The sequence below is a fragment of the Lithobates pipiens genome, unplaced genomic scaffold, assembly GCF_037356315.1.
Source record: "Lithobates pipiens isolate NorthernLeopardFrog02 unplaced genomic scaffold, aLitPip1_a1.2 Scaffold_8, whole genome shotgun sequence".
In the NCBI taxonomy this organism is placed as follows: Eukaryota; Metazoa; Chordata; class Amphibia; order Anura; family Ranidae; genus Lithobates; species Lithobates pipiens.
The window spans coordinates 16678862-16702989 of NW_027507903.1; the positions used below are offsets into that span (position 1 = coordinate 16678862).

General features: G+C 42.2%; 1 protein-coding gene across 1 annotated transcript in view; it reads left to right on the forward strand.

Moving 5' to 3' along the window:
* The window catches only part of LOC143964450 (A disintegrin and metalloproteinase with thrombospondin motifs 17-like), a 435585-nt gene that overhangs the window by 36286 nt on the left and 375171 nt on the right, over positions 1-24128 (forward strand). The window contains exon 3 of the mRNA XM_077474178.1: positions 8994-9171. Within this exon, the coding sequence (XP_077330304.1) occupies positions 8994-9171 (178 nt within the window). The remainder of the gene's footprint in view (positions 1-8993; positions 9172-24128) is intronic.

The following is a 24128-nucleotide window of genomic DNA, read 5'->3' on the forward strand; positions in this document are numbered from 1 at the left end:
CGCCGCCATCTTGGGTATGGGAATCAGGAAGTGGAGCCTTTCGGCTTCATTTCCTGGTTCCCTACTGCACATGCACGAGTCGCGCTGCACAATAAGGATGGACCCGCTGCCTCTGGGATCTGTGTGTTTCCCAGCAGGCAGCGGGGGACTTTTGGAAAGGGGCGTAGATCTACGCCCCTTTCCGCAGAGAGCTATCCCGGAAGTGGGTGCAGATACCTGTACTGTACAGGTACCTGCACCCCCCTCCCCCCTGAAAGGTGCCAATTGTGGCGCCGGAGGGGAGGAGGATTCCAATGAGCGGAAGGTCCACTTTAGGGTGGACCTCCGCTTTAATTTGGTTGAAGTGGAGTTCCAGCCGCAAACATTTTAAAAAAAAAAAGTCAGCAGCTACAAACATTGCAATTTTCAGAAATCTCATCAGTCATTGTACCTAAAACTGGCCTTATGCCAGTTTTTCATTAGAAAATTGTCATTTTCAGAGCATTCCTTTTGATTTATCTAATGCCGCGTACACACGGGCGGACTCTATGGCGTACTTAGTCCGTCGAAACACATTTCAGCGGACAATCCGCTCGTGTGTGGGCTTCAGCAGACTTTTTCAGCGTGCAGTCCGGCGTACTAAGTATTTCGGATTTTCCGTAATTCTGTCCGTCATACTTTTGGTTTCAGCGGACAATACGGTCGTCAGTGTGCTAGTTGGACGGACTAAGAATGGCGCATGCCCAGAAAGGATTTACACGGCGTAAAGGTGCTTTGCTGTGTATTGGACTTCCTATTTCTAGTCCCGTCGTACGTGCTGTACACGTCATCGCGCAAGCTTTCGTCGGACTGTTTGGGTATCCGTGTGTGGTCAAGTCCGTTCAGTGGAAAGTATGACGGACTGTCCGTCGGATTGTATGACGGACTAAGTACGCCATACAATCCGCTCGTGTGTACGCGGCATAAGAGTTAAAGGGAAAGATTCAACAACTAGTTTTGACCAGAGCAAGTGAAAAAATTAGAAGGTAAAGGATATTAAATGTTTTGTCAAACCTAATGAGAGTGAAGGAATTTCCAGTCGTTGAATTCACTCTTGGCCGAGAAAAATTGTAATTGGTCTTATGTGCAATCACATGCCAAAGTTATTCTGGAAATAGATCGTGTTCATTCTACGAAAAATGTACATGGTACTTGAATGAAAAGTCATTCAAAATGAGTCAAGTCTATGAAGGCACCACCAAACAATGTTCTACAGCATAAGTGAGATAATTGTATCTAAGGTAGACAGAAAGATAAGAGATGAGATGCATGTATGTGCCAGTAGCTAGCAAGAAAGGGAAATAAAAAATGTAGCATTATTATGTAATGGAGTTCTTGAAGAAGAAGGGGTGCAGACTGTCCACCATCTACAGAAGGCTACAGAATGTTTACGGAGATGACATTACTGATAAGTCACCAATGTGAAGACATTGCTCTTGACAATGCTGTCATCTCCATAAACACTTTGTAATCTTCTGTAGATGGTGGATATCTTGTACCCCTCCATCAAGAAATCAATGATGCTTCTGCTTGGAATCCATTACTTAACTGCAATAAAAAAAAGAATAAGAAGATGCGTTACTATGTAGAAAGAGTTGCTCTACCAACATGTGATTTGAACGACCCATGTAAATTAATAAAAACAAGTTATGCCCACTTTCGCATTACTTTTGGTACCGCCCTTGCATGTAGCAGTTCATGTACCGTTGAACCTTTTTAAAATGTTCTTTTATTTTGGAAATCCCATCTAATTTTACAATATGATCCACATTTTATTCTCCTGTGACTTTCACTTGCTCTACGGTGACATTCACTTAAAGTGATGACCTTGTCACCCCTCTGTGCGCGCTACGGAGGTCAAACTAAAGGATTCCATTTTGAGGTACAACGTGCCCGCAAGTTCGAGACTGGTACCAGCTAGCAACAGCACCCAAAGTAATGCGTTCCATGCGGGGTCAGGTAGATGTACTCAGCAGCAACAGTATATTGGAAGTTTTTTTTTTTTTTTTTTTAAGATTTAGAAGCAGTGCTTGCAAAAACTTGTTAATTTAAGGTGAAATAAAGCAATTTTATGTTCATCAAACCAGATGACTCTGACCTATCCTTAGATATGTGTAAAAGGGGGCCTCTGCCGTTCAGACCACCAACTGGCTACAGAGGATCCAAAAGGACTCAGGATTGGGACCCCCATGGCATCGAGGGCGACCAACCTTGTCCTGCATGGAGACAGGGTTTTCTCCAACCACACGCTCAAAGTTAGGTTTCACCCCATAGGGTGCTGGAACCCTAAACAGATGTAAGATATTTTCACATTTTCGTTTTTTCCTATTGATGAACCTTTGCAGCCAATTATCAGTTCTTGGCCAACTAACTACATTTTGAGGACTCTCCCAGCTCCCTCTTTTCTTTTTTGGTGGATGTCACAGAGATTGTTGGTCAGTCCTTAAGGGCTGAAACCTTCAGACCTACGTGGGCCACCACATCTTAAATCTCGATGCCCTGTTAGGTTGGAAAAACTTGGGTTCACATCTAATTTTAATATGTGCGGTTATTTATGACCTCTCAAGTACATCAATTCTTCCCCTAACAATGGCTTCATCTATCAAACAAAACCAAAGAAAATTCCCAGCACCAACCAAATTATCCGAACAGTATTAGTTAAAAACAGAAGTTTAGTTTGCACACATTTACCAATACATGCGTAAGCTGCAGAACCACGTCACAGCACCCCAGTAGTATCTGCAGTCCTAACTCAAAATTTTGAGAGCCTCCATAGTAGAAGCGCATGCATTTGTAATGGATAGGCAGAGGGCAGGTGAGCCTGGAGGGAGCCCATCCCTCCTTAAAGGCACCAGGACACACTGGACACCCAGCATATAGCACTATGGCAGCAATGGTGTCCAGTGTGTCCCCTCACCAGTATTCCAACAGTACAAACAAATTCCCACTGCCCCCACCTATAATGGGCATTTGCAGTAAGGAGCACATATAAGGGCTACACAAGTCAAACAAAACAAAAGAAAATTCTCAGCTGAACTTGCTGACCAGCTTGCAACCAACCAAATTATCCTGTCTAATAGTATGCATTAAAAACGGGTTTAGATTTCACACATTTGCAAATACATATGTAATCTGCTGAGCCACTTCACAGCACCCCAGTATTAACTGCAGTCCCAACTCTAAATTTTGAGAGCCTCTAAATGGCTTCATCTACCCTACTTTCCAGAAGGCTTGTTTAGAGTCAGCATCTGTTTCCTAGTCCAAGATTTAGGTCTGCAGATTACAGAATGGTAGAAATCCTGATGTAAATAATGGCTTCCATGTTCTTGTCTGTTCGAACACATGCCTTGCACATCAGAGATTATGGTTGATGCATCTCATTCTTTGACATTTTACAAAATTATAATGTGCCATTGACACGAGTGGTCACTAGGAGGAAGGTGACTGTTGCCTGCCAGTAAGGACACCAATGACCGGTTCAGGTTTGCTACTCTAATGCCACGTACACACGAGCGAATTGTCCGGCGTACTTAGTCCAGCAAACAATCCGGCGGATAGTCCGGCGGACTTTCTACCGAACGGACTTGGCCACACATGGACACACAGAAAGTTCGGCGTTTGCTAGCGCGATGACTGACGTACAGCATGTACGACAGGACTAGAAAAAGGAAGTTCAATAGCCAGTAGCCAATAGCTTCCTTTTCGTACTTGCTTCTGAGCATGCGTCATTCTTAGTCTGCCGGACTAGCACACTGACAAAGGAAATTGTCCGCTGAAACCCAAGTCCGGCGGAAAGATTGGACTGCAAAAATACTTTCTAATTCTGCCGGACTTTACGCTGGAAAAGTCAGCTGAAGCCCACACACGATCGAATTGTCCGGTGAAATGCGTTTCGGCGGACTAAGTACGCCGGACAATTTGATCGTGTGTACACGGCATTATCTGTAACAAGGATGAGGCTATTGATATGGTTTTTGTCTGTAATGTTATGGGTAAAGGCTAGAACCTTGTTAAGACTTTGTGTTGCCCTCTGTGTTAATATTGGAGGTTTTGTCTTCTTGACCCTCTTTAAAGAGTAAAGCTGTCCGTACGCTGATTACTCCATCCCCCACTACACAGCGCAGATGGAGGAATCTCCTGACTCAGCAACTGTATTTTGACTGCCGACCCTGCAGTTGACCAAGACTGCAGGACACCAATGACCTCACTTTCCCAGATTTCTGCCCTCCGCTTTAGGCACCGCTACATGACTGGAGACCAAATAAGACACAAGGTACCTTTTTTGAAGTGTGTTGGGTGCATTGGCCATCTGGTGAATCAGAAATGACCTTTTTAATATTTTACGACTATGATGCCAAAAAGCGGTTTCGAAGACACGCTGATGTTTGCCACAAATCATGGGATTGAAGTTGTGATGAGCTTATCAGTAATTGGCAACTTTGGGATGAGTTAAATTTTATATGCTCAGTTTATAATTAAAGGTTTTAGTTGCTTTTTAAACTGATCTAATAAAATGGACCCTGCACAGAGACCTCTGGATCATTCTCTATTAATCCTTTATGCGGTGACATTACAGTGAAAGTGTTGCTGGCCTTGTGGAAGCCAGGGAGACGTAACTAGTTTTGTGGTGTCTTGGATACCAAGTTTGGATGCCAAAGATATTGGATGCCAAAATTTGCACCTTCTATACCATTCATACAAAGAAGACATAATGTCCAGCAGAAATACAGTTGTTGCCATTACGGCTTGGTGTTCCTGCATGTATGAAGCCATCCGAGCGTGCTGTGCACATGTCAGATTGCTGATATATATAGTGCGATCGGACCTCCCTTTTTTCTTTTTTGTTTTCTTAGCTGCACCTCATACTGGAATGAATGACTTCGGTTCTGTCGAGATCTGAAAGGTATTGCTTTGCTGAACATTTCCTAGAATGCAGATAGATCTGTCCTCTCATGACTTTTATCTCTTTGATTCATCCACACCCTCCTACCAGGTCAACCAAGCAGAAATGATCACAAGTACCTGAGATAAATCTCTCCTGTAGGTCCTCCCTGTGTTTCAAGGGTTTTATTTTTATAGGAAAAACCTTGAATTGTTCTTGGCAGGACTTGTGTAGGGAAGGGAAGCCTCTCCTGAGCTCCAGGCTCTGGGTGACTCTCTTCCTGTGTCTTGTTTTTTTTTTACATGTCTTCGAGGAATACTCGGCAACCACTTTTCTGCCAACTGCAGAAAATGAACATCACTGCTAGGAAGTTACTTGCTTGCAATCCGGTTCGAACTTTGAGGGATCAAGTAAAGATTACAATTGGTAGTAAGCTAAGTTGTAAGTTACAAGATCATTTTGTCGTAAAAGTTTGCAAATGGCTTTCTGGATGGTGATGGCAGATAGACATTGTAAGGACTCGGTTATTCTACTGATGGATCGAAACATTTCACATGCAATGGCTAGTTTGTGTCCAGAACACTCAAGAATAATAACGTTGCTTAGGGCACGCTTCTGTTTTCTGCTATAGGCTTTGTAGACTGTCCTTTTTAAAGTGCACCTGTACCCAGACTATGGGCATTTCATTATTTGTATATCCCCCTAGGTTCCCACCTCCAATTGCTGTTCTGGCTACATCACGACTTGCATCCACTCTCCCCTTTTTAAAGTCTTTGTCTAGACAAAACGCCATTAAGGCACTGACGATCTTTGCCTTGTATTATGCTGACCTCAGAATTCCAACCGCGTAACTTTTTACCTTTTTAAGTAAAATGAAAGACGAACTGCAGACCACACTAACGCAGTTTCTAAAAGACCAGATTTTCCTTTTGTGCCCATAAGGCGTCCAATGCCAACTCTTTAGATAAATGTATACAAAACTATGACTTTGTGACCAAACCCCACAGGTCCTACACAAGATCAACCAACCAATACCCCCCCCCCCCCCTATTTGGAGAGGTCAATGGGAAATTGGTACTCTGCTTCACATTTTCGGGGAATGCCCTCGTCTGCTAGGTTTCTGGATGAAAGTTAAATCCACTATTCACAGGGTGACGTACGTGTCTCTTGCAGATCACCCTTCAGCCTTTTTATTGCATGTTACCCCAATGTCACAAGTTATACATTTTCCTACTTAATCACCTCCTCAGTGTAGCCAAGGCCTGCATACTGGCCATATGGAAAAGATCCTCTCCGCCCACCATTGAGCAGTGGCTGGACTGCATGGCTGACATAGTTAATGGAGCAACAGACGGCTGACCTGAAGGAACGATCAGAAAAGCACTTCAAAATCTGGACCCCCCTGGTTCTTATATAGAGGCCATGACGAAGCCAGCTGGGTTCACACTAGTGCGAATTTGATTTGGGTTTCTCCGCATCCAATTTGCATGACGGGAGACACTGACCGGCTCTCAATGGAGCCAGTTCACAAAGGTCCAGGGCGGCCGCGGTCCGCACTGAAAAAAAAGGGTCCTCTGCATGTCTGGCTCCATTTCAGGTCCGTATTCAGGCAAATATTTGGACCTGATTTGCCCCTGAAATGGAGAACAGGGACGGGCCGGACCCCTGCTGCAAGCTGAGGCCACACTTAGTGTGAACCTGGCCTTAGTTGGAGCACCAAAATGGTGAGCTTGAAAGATTAGGCTTCTCCCTTCCGATCCTGCCCCCCCCCCCCCCCCTTCACTTTCCCCTACCACCTTCTTTTTTGTATCCCAATGCAGATTCCACCAATCCCCCAGAAAATGAAAAATAAGAGTCAGAGCTACAGTTACTCCCATAATTTTTGCTTGTAGCTTCCTGTTTTCATAGGTTTTTTTTTTTTTTTCTTTTTTTTTCCTGTGGTTTAAACCATACTCTTAATATTTAGAAATTTTAAAGTTGATACTGTTCATTCATGTATGTATCCACAAGTCACATCTGTCTTTAACCATGTGCTCCACTATGTTGGCGTTTCAAATAAAGAATTTAAATCATTTATTAATACACTATATTGTCAAAAATATTGGGACGTCTGCCTTTACACCATTGGTACTCAATCTGTGGCCCTTCAACTACAAGTCCCATCATGCCTCTGCCTTTGGGAGTAATACTTTTTCAACTGACAGCCTTGCAATGCCTCATAAGAGTTGTAGTTCCCCAACAGCTGGAGGGCCACAGGTTGAGCACCAATGCTTTACACGGACATGGGTGTACCCATCCTATAATTTTAATTTCCTCCTAATACAAAAACGTTAGCCAATACCATATACACTATATTACCAAAATTATTGGTACACACGTGAAATTTAATGGCATCCCAGTCTTAGTCCGTAGGGTTCAATATTGAGTTGGCCCGCCCTTTGCAGCTATAACAGCTTCAACCCTTCTGGGAAGGCCGTCCACAAGGTTTAGGAGTGTGTCTATGGGAGTGTTTAACCATTCTTCCAGAAGCGCATTTGTGAGGTCAGGCACTGATGTTGGACTAGAAGACCTGGCTCGCACTCTGCGCTCCAATTCATCCCAAAGGTGTTCTATTGGGTTGAGGTTAGGACTCTGTACAGGCCAGTCAACTTCCTCCACCCCACTTCCTCCACCCCAAACTGGCTCAGCTATGTCTTTTATGGCACTTGCTTTGTGCACTGGTGCCCAGTCATGTTAAAACGGGAAGGGGCCATCCCAAACTGTTCCCACAAAGTTGGGGCCATGAAATCATCCAAAATGTCTTGGTTTGCTGACGCCTTAAGAGTTCCCTTCACTGGAGCTAAAGGGTCAAGCCCAACCCCCACACCATAATCCCCCCTCCACCAAATGATTTGGACCACAAATGCACAAATCAAGGTCCATAAAGACATGGATGAGCGAGTTTGGGGTGGTGGAACTTGACACGGAACACGGATCTCTGTCTTCCCCCACGGTTTGAAAACACTACCAGGGAACATATGTAACCCTTTGATCACCCCTGATGTTAACCCCTTCACTGCCAGTGTCATTGGTACAGTAACAGTGCATATTATTTTAGCACTGGTCCCTAAAAAAAAAAGTGTCACTTCCTGTCCGATTTGTCCTCAGCAATGTCACAGTCCCACAATAAGTCACTGATCACTGCCATTACTAGTATAAATAAATATAAAATTCCATAAAACTATCCCATGGTTTGTAGACTCTATCAATTTTGCACAAACCAATCAATATACGCTTATTGGGTCTTTTATGACCAACAATTTTGAATCTATTGCCCTAAACTGATGAAGAATTTTTTTTTTTTTTTTTTTGCATCTGTTTTATAGCAGAAAGCTAAAAAAAAGTGTTTTTTATTTTTTCAAAATTGTTGATCTTTTTTTGTTTTATAGCGCAAAAAAAAAAAAAAAAAAAAAATGAAAACCGCAGAGTTGAACAACTACCACCAAAAGACAGATCTATTTGTGTCTAAAAGGGGACATAAATTTTATTTGGGCACAGCGTCGCACGACCGCCCAATTAAAAGTTAAAGTAACGCAGTGCTGTATCACAAAAAAAAACGGCCTGGTCACGAAAGGGGGGGGGGGGTAAACCTTTTGGAGCTGAAGTGGTTAAAGCTCATGTACGTTTTTAAAGGCAGGCATACCAATACTTATGACAGTATATAATTTATATTCCTAACAAGCAGTGAAAAATCTGTAAAATAAGACATCGCTGACTATATATCATTTTATATATTATCCCATGATTGACACATTGGTACTGGAGGTATAATTGTGTTCTAGATACTGGATTCTCTCTTTTTAATTTGTAATATATTTGTGTTTGTAAAGGAAACATAAAAAAAAAAAAAAAATCAATAACTTTTTTTTTTTTTTTTTTTTCAAAACACAAAATATCACTGACTTCTCTTGCTTGAGTTAATTCATTCTCAAAGATACTGAAAGCTCACAACATAGACTCTATAGTCCATTTCTAACCGCTCAGAAATGTCTGCTGCGTGTTTATATTGTTATATTGTTGCTCGTGTCAATTTAATGATCTGTCATTTCTGTAGATTGGATATATTCAGATAGGCCAGGACCAAGTGATGATTGAACCAGCCAACACTTCAACAGATCTAAATTTATCCTTCTCTGGAAGAAAACATATTCTAAGACGCAAGCGACAAGTAGAGGAGCCTGGTGCATCTTCCAACCCTGATGTTCAACATAGCAACTGCCAAGTAATTTCAGGTAAGTGCTGGTAAAAAAAAAAACAGGGTAAATCTATCATACATTTCCCTACATTTTCTTACCCGAACTATGGGCTGCGGCTGGTCTATTTTTTTTTTTATACATATAAATAATTTGTATTGGTTGCTATAAGCCTCTGTACTTAAGGCTTTTTTGTATTGAAGAAATGTAAATGTCTACGAGGGTCTCGCAAATCAATGCTCAGTTTTGGGAACTCGTTATGGAAAAATGCACAATGGGAGACAATGAAGGCAGAGTACTGAAGTTACTAAACTACCAGATTCCCTTTATCTGTTAACCCTTTATCTCTTAACCAAGACCAATTTACCAGATTCCCTTTTATCGGTTGACCAAGACCAACTTACCAGATTCCCATTATTAGTCATACAAGACCAACTTACCAGATTCCCATTATTAGTCATACAAGACCAACTTACCAGATTCTCATTATCTTGTATGCTTTGTATGACTAATAAGGGGAATCTGGTAAGTTGGTCTTTGTGTGACTGGCCAAGACCAGCTTACCAGATTCCTGTGATCAGTCAGCCAAGACAAACTTACCAGATCTCCATTATCAGTCACGCAAGACCAACTTATCAGAATCCCATTGTCAATTGACAAAAAGCAACTTGCCTAATTCCCACTATCATCCAACCGAGACCAACTTACCAGATTTTTATGATCATTGGGCCGAGACCAACTTTACAGATTCCCATTATTAGTTGTACAATATCAACTTACTAAATTCCCATCAGTCACACTTGACCAACTTTCCAGATTCCCATTATCAGTCATACAAGACCAACTTAACAGAATCCCATTGTCAGTTGACCAAAAGCAACTTGCCTTATTCCCATGATCAGTCATACAAGACCAACTTTCCAGATTCCCATGATCAGTCATACAAGACCAACTTTCCAGATTCCCATGATCAGTCATACAAGACCAACTTTCCAGATTCCCATGATCAGTCCTACAAGACCAACTTTCCAGGTTCCCATGATCATTGGGCAGAGACCAACTTTCCAGATTCCCATGATCATTGGGCAGAGACCAACTTTCCAGATACCCATTATCCATCATAGAAGACCAACTTACCAGATTCTCATTATCTTGTATGCTTTGTATGACTAACAAATGGAATCTGGTAAGTTGGTCTTTGTGTGACTGGCCAAGACCAGCTTACCAGATTCCCATGATCAGTCAGCCAAGATAAACTTACCAGATTTCCATTATCAGTCACGCAAGACCAACTTATCAGAATCCCATTGTCAATTGACAAAAAGCAACTTCCCTAATTACCATTATCATCCTACCGAGACCAACTTACCAGATTTTCATGATCATTGGGCTGAGACCAACTGACCAGATTACCATTATCAGTCATACAAGACCAACTGACCAAATTCCCATTATCTTGTATGGTTTTGTATGACTGATAATGGGAATCTGGTAAGTTGGTGTTTCTGTGACTGGCCAAGACCATCTTACCAGATTCCCATTACCTTGTATGGTCTTGTATGACTGATTATGGGAATCTGGTAAAGTGGTCTTTGCGTGACTGGCCAAGACCAGCTTACCCAATTCCCATTATCAGTCGGCCAAGACCAAGGACCAAATAGATTACAGGTCCATTAAATAGTTGATGTGTACAGATTTTTATTTGGGAGCACAAGGATCTCATTTGGTGACACTTTCCTCCGAAACTTTCCCTCAAAACAGCATTCTATCTGTATTCCACTAATAAATATAGGAAGAAAAATAAAAACGTATACAAAACTAGAGATAATAATCAGGTTTTCAATAAAGTAAGCACATATTTAGTCATCTTGTCATCCTTCTCTTGCCTAAATAAAACTTTTATGGGATTCAAAAGCAAAAAAAAAAAAATCCTAATCTCCCATTGTACCACCATATAAGGGAAGGTGTAACTGAAGACTGCAAAAATGTTATTTTCCGGAATAATGACTCTTGGAATAAAAGATATTTTTCTTGATTTTAACAAGATGCGGATGCCAGTATGTTAAATTGCAGGTCTTACACGTTACTCTGTCATGTCCAAGACTTGAGAGATTGAGCTTTGTTTTGTAGTTCAGATCACGGAGTTGAGCGGCAGACAAAATCTGGAATATTTTGAAGCTGGACCCCAATCAAGTAGCTAAAGCACATATATGGACTTTCTTATCTGCCAAAAGACATGCAGTTCTGTTCAGCCAGCTTTGTGATCCAGGCATCACTAACGCATAGCAAGGCAGCTAAAGTGGTTGTAAACCTCAAATAAAAAAAAAGGAACAAAGTATATCCTTCTATATTGTGTACTTGCCTCAATCCTAAGCACCTTGTGAGATTTCTGTCTGCTTGTTCCTTTGCTATCTGCATGAGTCACTTTTGGCAATCGATGCCCACACCTGACAATACCAGGAGACAACTCTGCACACAGCAGGTGATTGACAGCCTCAGTTGTGCATGCTTTCATATCAGATGGTGTGGGGGGGGGGGGGTGCAACCTATACCTCCACTTAGATCTCAGATTACAATCAGCCCCCTGCTCTATCCTGTGAAGTGTGTGACATCAGATTCCCGCCACCCTGCCTTCAGGAGTTTAGACAATCTGTTTAAATTCTGCACTTGTAGAGGAGAGAGGACTGCAGATAAAACGTGTACAACTTATGTAGGAGGATTTGTTTCATCTCTGTGTATCATCTGAGGCCAGTCGCTTCACTGGGTATATGCAGGGCCGTCTTTAATATTGATTGGACCCTGGGCAAAAATTTTCTTAGGGCCCCCCTCCCCCCATGCAATTTCGCTCTCCACCTTCTCTGAGACATACAATAAATAGCAGCTAGACTTAAAATCAGTTACTGTATCAGATCAGGCAGCGATTGCGATTGGTTTCCAGAGGTTACAGCATATCATATACTGCTTACTGACTGGTTGCTAGAGGTTACAGCACTCCTTAAGGCTCACTGATTAGTTTGTAGAGGTTACAGCACATGGTTTCTGCTTGTTGATTGGCTGCTAGAGATTGCTGTACAGTAATACTGCTCACTGGTTGCTATAGGTTACAGCACAACTTGTCCTTACTGCAGGGGGGCATGATATACCTATGAATGGTGCCTTTATTTACATATCAATGCAGTTGGCCTCAGCTATTTACATATGCATGTCATTGCTATTTACATATGAATGCCAGTATTTACATGTAAACACAGGGTCTGCAGGTGAGTCATCTGTACACAACAATAGGGCAGAGCTGGGCAGCATTAGTAGCAGCACAGGACTAAAACTTCAAGGGACAAGGGAATGTAAACTGGGATAGTTGGCAAGTATGAGGCAGCTGCTTTGGGCCCCACAACCATGACAGGGCCCAGGGCAGCTGCCCCTTTTGCCCTGCCTTAAAGACGGCCCTGGGTATATGTGAGGGTTCACAACCACTTTATAATATAAAGGAAATGATAGCTGACATAGACACACGTTTTAAGAAAGATTTCAGATCTTTCTAAAATAATTGGCAGAGCTATTCGTTCGTACTTTGAAACAGTACATTTGCCCTGTGCAAATGAGGGCAAAAAAAAGTTTTTTTAGCTATATTCTCTTGATTGAAATTTTTATTTTTATTTTTTTCATTCATGAAAATTGATTGAGTTTGGAAAATCTTGCGTTATGGCCACTAGATGGAGCTGAAGATCATAAATACTTATTTCCTGATGATTATTATTACTTGTTATACGGGATTACACTATGGGCATTTCCTTTCTTTGTGCCTAAAACTCCCCCCTGCATACTGAGGATATTAACAGAGGAACCCGAATGCCTAACTACAAAATCTGGGCAGAAGGATATGAGCTTGGCGCTTGTAGATTGATGTCAGCTATTATATATAATAAGTGAGTTCATTTATTATGCGGGTCACCACAAACGACCTCATATGGGATTACGCTATGGGCTGTCCTTTATTTATTTTAAAATTTTTTATTTATCTAAACCCCACATACTGAGACCACGATCGTTTAAGTTCACTGGAGCTGGTCGAAAGGACATTTTGAAGATCACCTATAATTCTTTCTATGCCGTTACCTTACAGCAGTAAGGTGAGAGGCTTGTGCACACAGAGTTGCCACCCTTAGAAGATTAGCTGGGCACCGATCGATTGATTGCTCAAGGTGGAGGGATTCACTATTTGAGTGGAACATTATTTCAGACTGTTACAGTGGAATTTTAGATAGCAGGCACGTGCGCGAGCCCGCTGCACAGCGGGGGGGGGGGGGGGGCGATTCTCGTGGCCGACTGTCGCGATGACCACCGGCCATGAGCGATCGTGAGCTGGAGACACAGAGCAAGGACGACTGTGTGTAAACGCACACTTCCCTGTTCTGTTCTGACAGGAGGGACAGATCGAGTGTTCCTATTAGCTAGGAACCACGATCCGTCACTTCCTGTAGTCTGTTCCCTCCCCCTTCAGTTAGAATCACCTCCCAGGGAACACAGTTAACCCCTTTGATCGCCCCCTAGTGTTAGCCCCTTCACTGCCAGTGACATTTTTACAGTAGTCAATGCATTTTTAATAGCACTAATCGCTGTATTAATGGAAATGGTTCCAAAAACATGTTAAAATTGTCCGATGTGTCCGCCATGATGTTGCAGATTGCCGCCAATTCGAAGATCGCCGCCATTACTAATAAAAAATAAAATGATACTTAAAATGCTATAAATCTATCCCCTATTTTGTAGAAGTTTTATAACTTTTGCGCAAACCAATCAATATACGCTTAATGCGATTTTTTTTTTTTTTTTTTTTTATTATTATTTATTTATTTTTACCAACAATATGTAGAAGAATACATATCGGCCTAAACTGAGGAAAAAATTTTTTTTTATATATTTTTGGGGGATATTTATTATAGCAAAAAGTAAAAATTGTCATTTTTTTTGGTTTGGTTTAAAAATAAAAAACGCAAAGGTGATCAAATACCACCAAAAGAAATCTCTATTTGTGGGGAAAAAAAAGACGTAAATTTTGTTTGGGTGCAACACCACACGACCGCGCAATTGTCCGTCAAAGCAACGCAGTGCTGAATCACAAAAAGTGCTCTGGTTAAGGGGTAATTTCTTCTGGGGCTGAAGTGGTTAACCTTTGTTTTTGCCTCGGTGTGTAAAGAGCAACTGTTCATGCAGCTTCACGGGACTAATAACTCTGCAATTATTTTTATTTATTTTTTTATTATTATTTTTTTAAATACACCTCTTAGTATTGTCAAACTCACAGTTGCTGGTTTGCATGAGTTACAACATGAAAAAAGACACAAGTCCATCAAGTCCAACCTATGTGTGTGATTATATGTCAGTATTACATTGTATGTTGCTGTTGTTCAGGTGCTTATCTAATAGTTTTATGAAACGATCGATGCCCCCCGCTGAGACCACCGCCTGTGGAAGGGAATTCCACATCCTTGCCGCTCTTACAGTAAAGAGCCCTCTTTGTAGTTTAAGGTTAAACCTCTTTTCTTCTAATTTTAGTTAGTGGCCACAAGTCTTTTAATACTCTTTTGCAGAAAAGTTTTATCCCTATTGTGGGGTCACCGGTACAGTATTTATAAGTTGATATCATATCCCCTTTCAAGCGTCTCTTCTCCAGAGATGAGTTCAGTGCTCGCAACCTTTCCTCATAACTAATATCCTCCAGACCCTTTATTAGCTTTGTTGCCCTTCTTTATACTCGCTCCATTTCCAGTACATCCTTCCTGAGGACTGGTGCCCAGAGTCTTAGAATTATCGTTTTTATCTCAGGAGTTAATCCCTTTTTTAATGCCAATATTCTTTGCTTTGCATGCCATTGCTGAGCCTATCCTCTACTAGGACCCCCAGGTCATTTTCCATCCTAGACCCCCCCCCCCCAGAGGCTCCCCCCCCAGTGTATAGATTGCATTCCTATTTTTGCCACCCAAATGCATTATTTTACATTTTACTACATTGCCATGTAGTCACCCACCCCATTCATTTGTTCGGATATTTTTGCAAGGTTTCCACATCCTGCAGAGAAGTTATTGCCCTGCTTAGCTTAGTATCTTCCACAAATACAGAGATTGAACTGTTTACCCCATCCTCCAGGTCGTTTATGAACAAATTTAACCACTTAACAACCGCCCATTGCCGATTAACGGCATCAGGGCGGTTGTTTAACTCTGAGAGGCCGTTAATTAACGGCCTCCCAGAATTCTGCTCTCGCGCGCACACGAGAGCATCCGTGACCGCTGGGTCCAGTGGACCCGGCGCATCACGAATCACGGTAAACGGCCGCTCATCGCGGCCGTTTACCACGTGATCGCTCCGTCAAATGACGGAGTGATCACTTGTAAACAAGCCGGCGTCATGTTATGACGCCGGTTCCTCCCTCCCCCTCTCTGTACCGATCGGTACAGCGGAGGGGGAAGAGATCGGTGTCAGCAGCGATGTGGGCTGCATCTGCAGTGCCCACATCGCTGCTCACCGAAAATTAACCCCTCAATTCCCTGCAAATACTCTGCATTACTCTGCAATTCCCTGCAAATACTCTGCATTACTCTGCAATTCCCTGCAAATACTCTGCAAATACTCTGCAATTCCCTGCAAATACTCTGCAATGCCCTGCAAATACTCTGCAATGCCCTGCAAATACTCTGCAATGCCCTGCAAATACTCTGCAATGCCCTGCAAATACTCTGCAATTCCCTGCAAATACTCTGCAATGCCCTGCAAATACTCTGCAATGCCCTGCAAATACTCTGCAATGCCCTGCAAATACTCTGCAATGCCCTGCAAATACTCTGCAATGCCCTGCAAATACTCTGCAATGCCCTGCAAATACTCAGCAATGCCCTGCAAATACTCAGCAATGCCCTGCAAATACTCAGCAATGCCCTGCAAATACTCCGCAATGCCCTGCAACACTCTGCAATGCCCTGCAACACTCTGCAATGCCCTGCAACACTCTGCAATGCCCTGCAACACTCTGCAATGCCCTGCAACACTCCGCAATGCCCTGCAATACCCTGCAACACTCTGCAACACCCGCCAATACCCTGCAACACTCTGCAATGCTCTGCAACCCCCGCCGATACCCTGCAACACTCTGCAATGCTCTGCAACCCCCGCCGATACCCTGCAACACTCTGCAATGCTCTGCAACACCCGCCAATACCCTGCAACACTCTGCAATGCTCTGCAACACCCGCCAATACCCTGCAATGCTCTGCAACGCAGTACTCTGCAACACCATGCTCTGAGATACCCAGCCATAGTCGGTGATACCCTGCAATACCCAGCCATAGACATCTCCCGCCGCCCTCCGGTGCTTCTACCGAATCGCTAATACGATCAAAGCCAGAATCTTTTTTTTTTTCAGGCTTCCCAGCTTAGAGGTGAGATGTGGGTCTTATTGACCCCACATCTCACTGTAAAGAGGACCTGTCATGCCATATTCCTATTACAAGGGATGTTTACATTCCTTGTAATAGGAATAAAAGTGATCAAAAAAATTTTTTTGGGGGAAAAAAATGTCAAACTAAAATAAATAAAGTAAAATGAACAATAAAAAAAATGTTTTTTTTAAAGCGCCCCTGTCCCCATGTGCTCGCATGCAGAAGCGAACGCATGCGTAAGTCCCGCCCACATATGAAAACGGTGTTCAAACCACACATGTGAGGTATCGCTGCGAACGTTAGAGCGAGAGAAATAATTCTAGCCCTAGACCTCCTCTGTAACTCAAAACATATAACCAGTAAAAAAAATGTAAATCGTCGCCTATGGGGATTTTTAAGTAGCGACGTTTGCCGCCATTCCACGAGCGTGTGCAATTTTGAAGAGTGACATATTAGGTATCTATTTACTCAGCGTAACTTCATCTTTCACATTATGCAAAAATTGGGCTAACTTTACTGTGTTTTTTTTTTTTTTTAAGCACAAAACAGTTTTTTTTCCAAAAAAAAGCATTCGAAAAATTACTGCGCAAATACCGTGCGAGATAAAAAGTTGCAAAGACCACCATTGTATTCTCCAGGGTGTTTGCTAAAAAAACATATATAATGTTTTGGGGTTCTATGTAATTTTCTAGCAAATAAATGATGATTTTTACATGTAGGAGAGAAATGTCAGAATTGTCCTGGGTGCTCCAGAACACCTGATGGCGCTCCATGCATGTTGGGCCTCTGTATGTGGCCACGCTGTGTAAAAGTCTCACACATGTGGTATCACCATACTCGGGAGTAATAGCAGAATGTGTTTTGGGGTGTAATTTGTGGTATGCATAAGCTGTGTGTGAGAAATAACCTGATAATATGACAATTTTGTGAAAAAAAAAAAAAAAGTAAAAAGAATCTTGATTTTGCAAAGAATTGTGGGAAAAAATGACAACTTCAAAAAACTCATCATGCCTCTTACTAAATACCTTGGAATGTCTTCTTTCCAAAAAGGGGTCATTTGGGGGGTATTTGTACTTTTCTGGCATGTTAGGGTCTCAAGAATTGAAATAGGCCGTCAGTCCTTCAGGTGTGATCAATTTTCAGATATTGGCACCATAGCTTGTGGACTCTATAACTTTCACAAAGACCAAATAATATCCACCAATTTGTACTTATTTTTACCAAAGATATGTAGTAGTATAAATTTTGGCCAAAATTTATGAAGAAAAAATTACTAATCTGCTAAATTTTCTAACAGAAACAAAGAAAAATTCGTTTTTTTACAGAATTTTCGGTATTTTTTCTTTTATAGCACAAAAAATAAAAAACCCAGCGGTGATTAAATACCACCAAAAGAAAGCTCTATTTGTGTGAAAAAAAGGACAAAAATTTCATATAGGTCCAGTGTTGCATGACTGAGTAATTGTCATTCAAAATGCGAGAGCACCGAAAGCTGAAAATTGGTCTGGTTATTAAGGGTGTTTAAGTGCCCAGTGGTCAAGTGGTTAAATAGGATTGGTCCCAGCACAGAACCCTGGGGGACCCCACTACCCACCCCTGACCATTCCGAGTATTCCACATTTATCACCTCCCTCTGAACTTGCCCTTGTGGCCAGTTTTCAATCCCTGTACTCACCCTGTGGTCCATGCCAAGGGACCTTTCTTTGTACAGTAAACGTTTATGGGGAACTGTGTCAAATGCTTTTGCAAAATCCAGATACACCACGTCTACGGGCCTTCCTTTATCTAGATGGCAACTCACCTCCTCATAGAAGGTTAGTAGATTGGTTTGGCAAGAACGAGTCTTCATGAATCCATGCTGATTACTGCTAATGATACCGTTCTCATTACTAAAATCTTGTATATAGTCCCTTATTATCCCCTCCAAAAGTTCACATACTATTGATGTTAGGCTAACTGGTCTGTAATTCCCAGGGATGTATTTTGGGCCTTTTTTAAATATTGGTGCTACATTGGCTTTTCTCCAATCACCTAGTACCATTCCAATCAGTAGACTCTCGGTAAAAATTAGGAACAATAGTCTGACAATTACTTGACTGAGTTCCTTAAGGACCCTCGAGTGCAAGCCATCTGGTCCCGGTGATTTATTTATGCTAATTTTTCTTATGAGACTTTGATAAGACCCGTTCTATTTTTTATTTTTTTTGTACTCTCACCACTCCTCCCAGTTCATCCTTGCTGCCTAAAAACTCTCCTCCCAAACACATTCTATTTACAGCTCAGTGTATACCTTTAGTACACCTAAGTGTATCAGAAATGTGCGTTCCTGCTTGCATTTTTTTTTTTCGCGTGTAAACATGTGCCATGCATAGGGCAGCTCAAGAACCTTTCCGGTTGTAAAAGTTAGCAAATTTTTTTCAGCGCCCATTTTTGACACATTTGTAGCGTGTTTTGGCACGCAACAAACACGTGGCAAAATGCGCATTTCCGGACCGTAACTGGGGTGTCCTTCACAAATAAGCTGCGGATTTCCAAATGCTCGTCGACTGCCACAGAAACGGTGAGCTTTGCCGCACGTCTTGGAAATGCGCTGCACACTGCTTGCGTCACCACAATGACATGGTAACTGCGATTGTGGTGTCATTAACAATTAGGCTGCATTCACATTTTGTGTGTTCCCAAATGTGCGGCATTCCTGTGCAGAAAACGCTTTCTTCGCTGCGTGTTTTCGAATTGTGCCGTAAACGTGCGTTGCTATAATAGCAAAGCACGCATTTTCTGTTCAGATCGCTGCACATTCAGTAATCCGCAGATGTGAATTCAGCCTAATTGTTAATTATACCCCAAACATGGATAGCAGATGCGAGTTTGACCACACATTTGTTGCGTGCCACAACACGCTAGAAGCGTGCCAAAATGGGCACTGAAAAATAATGTGCAACACTTTACAACTGAAAAGGTTCTTGAGCTAACAAAGCTGACAAAGCAATCGCGCCAAAACATGCAACGCTCCACAGCCAAAAAGGTACTTTGGAGGTGTTTTTCATGGGCAGCTTGAATGGGCTGCCCTAAGCACGACGTGTTTACATGCACCAAAAAAAAAAAAAAAAAAAAAGTTTTTAACCACTTAAAGACCAGCCTCGTTTTGGTGTTTACATGTTTTAAAAGTTTTTTTTTTTTTTTGGTAGAAAATTACTTAGAACCCCCAAACATTATATATTGTGTTTTTTTCTAACACCATAGAGAATAAAATGGCGGTCATTGCAATACTTTTTTTGCACACCGTATTTTTTTGGGGAAAAAAAATCACTTTTTTTTTTTAATAAAAAAGAGACAACAGTAAAATTATATATATCTTTTTTTATAGTGTGAAAGATAATGGTACACCGAGTAAATTTGATACCCAACATGTCATGCTTCAAAATTGCACTCGCTCGTGGAATGGTGTCAAATTTTTACCCTTAAAAATCTCCGTAGGCGACGTTTTAAAAAAAGTTCTACAGGTTGCATGTTTGATTCCCTTGTGAAGACAGAGGAGGTCTAGGGGTAGAATTATTGCTCTCGCTCTACTGATCGTGGCGATACATCACATGTGTGGTTTTAACAGTTTTCATATGCGGGCGCTACTCATGTATGCGTTCGATTCTGCGCGCGAGCTCGTCGGGACAGGGCGTTTTTTTTTTTTCTTATTTATTTTACTTGATTTTATTTTTACACTGTTTTTAAAAAAATAAAAATAAAATAAAAAAAAAGGGTCACTTTTATTCCTATTACAAGGAATGTAAACATGTAAACGACCATTAACGTAAACGCGACCGGCTCCTGAAGAGATGGATAACTCGGTTGTGGCAGCAGCTGCTGCTGTTACCGAGAGATCCCTGGTCAAAAAAAGGGACGTACATCGTCGTGCACTGGTCGTAAAGTGGTTAAGCAGCAAGGATGACCGGGGAGGAGAGGTGAGGGTTACAAAAAAGCACCAACCCTATCAACGTCTTTTCTGCTAGATATAGATGTCTATGGGGCTGAAATCGCACTGGAGTCGCACCAAAGTAATGTAGGAACCTTTTTCAAAGTCGCAACGTCTTGAATCGCACTGATTGAAACGGCCATCATTAAACATTTTGTGATTTCACTGGTCGTGCAACTTGTCGCATTAGAAGTCCCAGCAGTGTGAATGGGGCTAATGGCTTTTTTTGTTTTTTTGCATTGACACCCTTTACTATAGCCCCTATCCCAGTGATGGCGAACCTTGGCACCCCAGATGTTTTGGAACTACATTTCCCATGATGCTCTGGCACTCTGCAGTGTACTGGAGCATCATGGGAAATGTAGTTCCAAAACATCTGGGGTGCCAAGGTTCGCCATCACTGCGGCCCATTCTGTACATTTGAGCACATCGTTATTTCACTATATAAAAGAAGCCTCAGCGTTTAATATCTCATTGTAGTGTTAGATCACTGCAGGCTTCTTGACTTCTAGAATATATTTTAAAATTCCTTTTGGAGTTGAACTTGTACATGACGCATCGTGCCCTGGCTTGTCCTTTTTAATTGCATATAATTATCTTCCTAAATTTTGTGATCATTGCTTCCAGTGAACAGGATATCCATTTCCCTTCCAGTAATGATAAGAGCCTCTTGTCTTTGAGAAAACGCTCGGAGGCATAACGTTCGCTCCGCCGTGTCCCCAGTGCACTTCAAGTAACAGGCTGCTTTTATTTCCAGGGATTATCCTAATGGCACAACATCCTGCCATCCCGTACCTCCTCTGCCACGCCGCCGGAGAGTATAGAATTACCCTGAGATGGGGCAGGTGTCATTTTATCACTTTGTAATAATGTCTTTGTTTTATTTATTTCATTTCAAGTAAAATATGATCAACCCAATTTAGTCCATTATTTGGAACTTGACACTTTCGCCCCTTCTTGGCCAGGACAATTTTCAGCTTTCAGCGCTGTCGCGTTTTGAATGACAATTGTGCGGTCGCGCAACACTGTACCCAAACTAAATTTTTTGCATTTTCTTCCCACAAATAGAGCTTTCTTTTGGTGGTATTTGGTCACCGATATTGGTGCTAAATTGGCTTTTCTCCAATCCGCTGGTACATTCCAGTCAGTAGACTGTCAGTAAAAATTAGGAGCAATGGTCTGGCAATTACTTGACTGAGTTCCTGAAGTACCCTCGGGTGAAAGTCATCTGGTCCAGGTGATTTATTAATGTTACGTTTCCCACGTTTAATTTTAATTCTGTTCTCTGTTAACCATGGAGGTGCTTCCTGTGATCGGTCGTAAGGATAAACACTGCAGTTTTGGTTATTGAAGCCCCCCCCCGATTCCCTCGTGAAGACTGAGGAGAAGAATAAATTCAATACCTTCACCATCTCCCCATCATTTGTAACCAGATGTCCTTCCTCATTATTTATGGGGACAATATGGTCTGTCCTTCCTTTTTACTGTTTACATACTTAAAGAATTTCTTGGGATTTTTTCTGCTCTCCTCTGCTATGTGTCTTTCATGTTCTATCTTAGCCGTCCTTATTGCATCCTTACATTTCTTGCATTCTTTATAAAGTCTGAATGCTGATGATGATCCCTCAACCTTGTATTTTTTGAAGGCCTTCTCCTTTGCTTTTATATGCATTTTTACATTGGAGTTAAGCCATCCAGAACTTGTAAATTTCGCTCTTTTAAATTTATTACCCAATGGGATACACTGGCTGATTCCCTTATTTAACATGCTATTAAAGCAAACCCATCTCTCCTCTGTGTTTTGTTCCTAAGATTTCATCCCAATTTATGCCTTCTAACAAGGTTCACAGTTTAGGGAAGTTAGCTCTTTTTTGAAATTGTGTCTTTGTATTCCCGATATGTTTCCTATTTATGTGATTTTTATACAGAAGCCAATTGACCTGCTATCACTGTTCCCTAAATTGCCCCATATTTCCACATCCCTGATCAGGTCTGTATTATTGGTAATCAGTAGATCCAGTAACGCTTTATTTCTAGTTGGTGCGTAGATGGTAGATCTGACCCATGAAATAGTCCTGCAAGACATTTAGGAACTGGCGAGCCTTAGATGAATGCGTGGTTCCCTCTGCCCAGTCTATTTCTGAATAGTTAAAATCCCCCATTATGATAACGCTTCCAATCCTTGCTGCTAATCCGGATTGTGATAGGAGATCTGTCTCCCCCTCCTCCATCAGGTTAGGGGGCCTATAGCATACTCCCGGTATTATTCTGCCCTTATCTTCATCCCTTTGGAGCTTTATCCATAAGGATTCCACCTCCTCCCTAGCTTCCTTAGTGATGTCATCTCTCACATTCACTTGTACATTATTCTTGAAATATAGACATACCCCTCCCCCTTTTTTACCCATCCCTACGATAAAGGATATACCCTTGAATGGTTGCCAGCCAATCATGAGAGCTGTTGAACCAGGTCTCTGAAATTCACACAAAATCCAAATCCTCCTCGTGCAAAAGTATCTCTAGTTCACCCATCTTGTCCGCCAGGCTCCTCCTCCTACATTGAGGTGGTAGGTACAGATACCACAGGGGTTTCTTTGCAAAAGTGAGAAATCATTGCACAGAGCTGTATTTTTTGGAAGTTTGAGTCGGTAGGTACATTTCCCACAGGGGCTTATTTATAAGGCGTTAACTGAGTCAAGTTGGCAGCTTCTTGTTTTGGCAGGCAGTTGTAAGCCCTTCCAAGAACCTTGCAAAAACCCTAGGTCTAAAAGTGTGTACGGAGTTACATGGCTCAGTGCGCACTTTTTGTGGTTGGTGGGCAGAGCGTCGCAGTGATTGCGGTGAACGATATTTGTGTCGTTTGGACCTGGGCTGCCTATTACTTTCTGTCAGAGGGCAGACCGGCATGGCTATTTTCAGCACTGGCTGTGGAGAAGCAAGGAGCTGCAAAGGAGTCCAGTAAAGAGGAGTATAGGTTCACACTATGAATCACATAGGAACCACACCTGTACAATGCGATTCAGTGCAGTTTGAGCCCACTCATTTTTAATAGCTCAAATTGCACTGCGTCTGCACCGAAGTTGTGCATGCAGCATCTGTGGGAATGCACTGAAACCAGATTGCATAGTACAAAATGACCATGCGATATGGTGGCAGTGCTTTCCAAAAATTGCTGCATGCACACCTTTGTTACAGATGCGATGCATTTGCGACCTACATTTTGGGGGTCATTGCAGTGAAACCCGCTGCAGATTACCCGGGCAGCGAGATTTGAATGCAGTAAATGGGGAAACGCACGGATCACAGGTTTCCTGCACCACTTTCTATCTAGTGTGAGCTGAGGTTAAGGGGGTCTGGGAGTGCCCTTTGCAGACGTACTGCCACTTTATTCTTTGTTGGCAAGGTGGTGGTGTCTAGGGCCCCAACACACCGGTGCGGCAAACCCGTGTTCTGGTCTCCCGAACCACATTAAAATCGCACTGCCCTTGCAATCTGCAGTGGGTGGCAGTGCAAACTTAATTACACCCCAAAAGCAGGTCGCAAATGCGGTGGATTCACGTTTTTCAAAAGTAGTGCATGCTGTATTTTTTGTG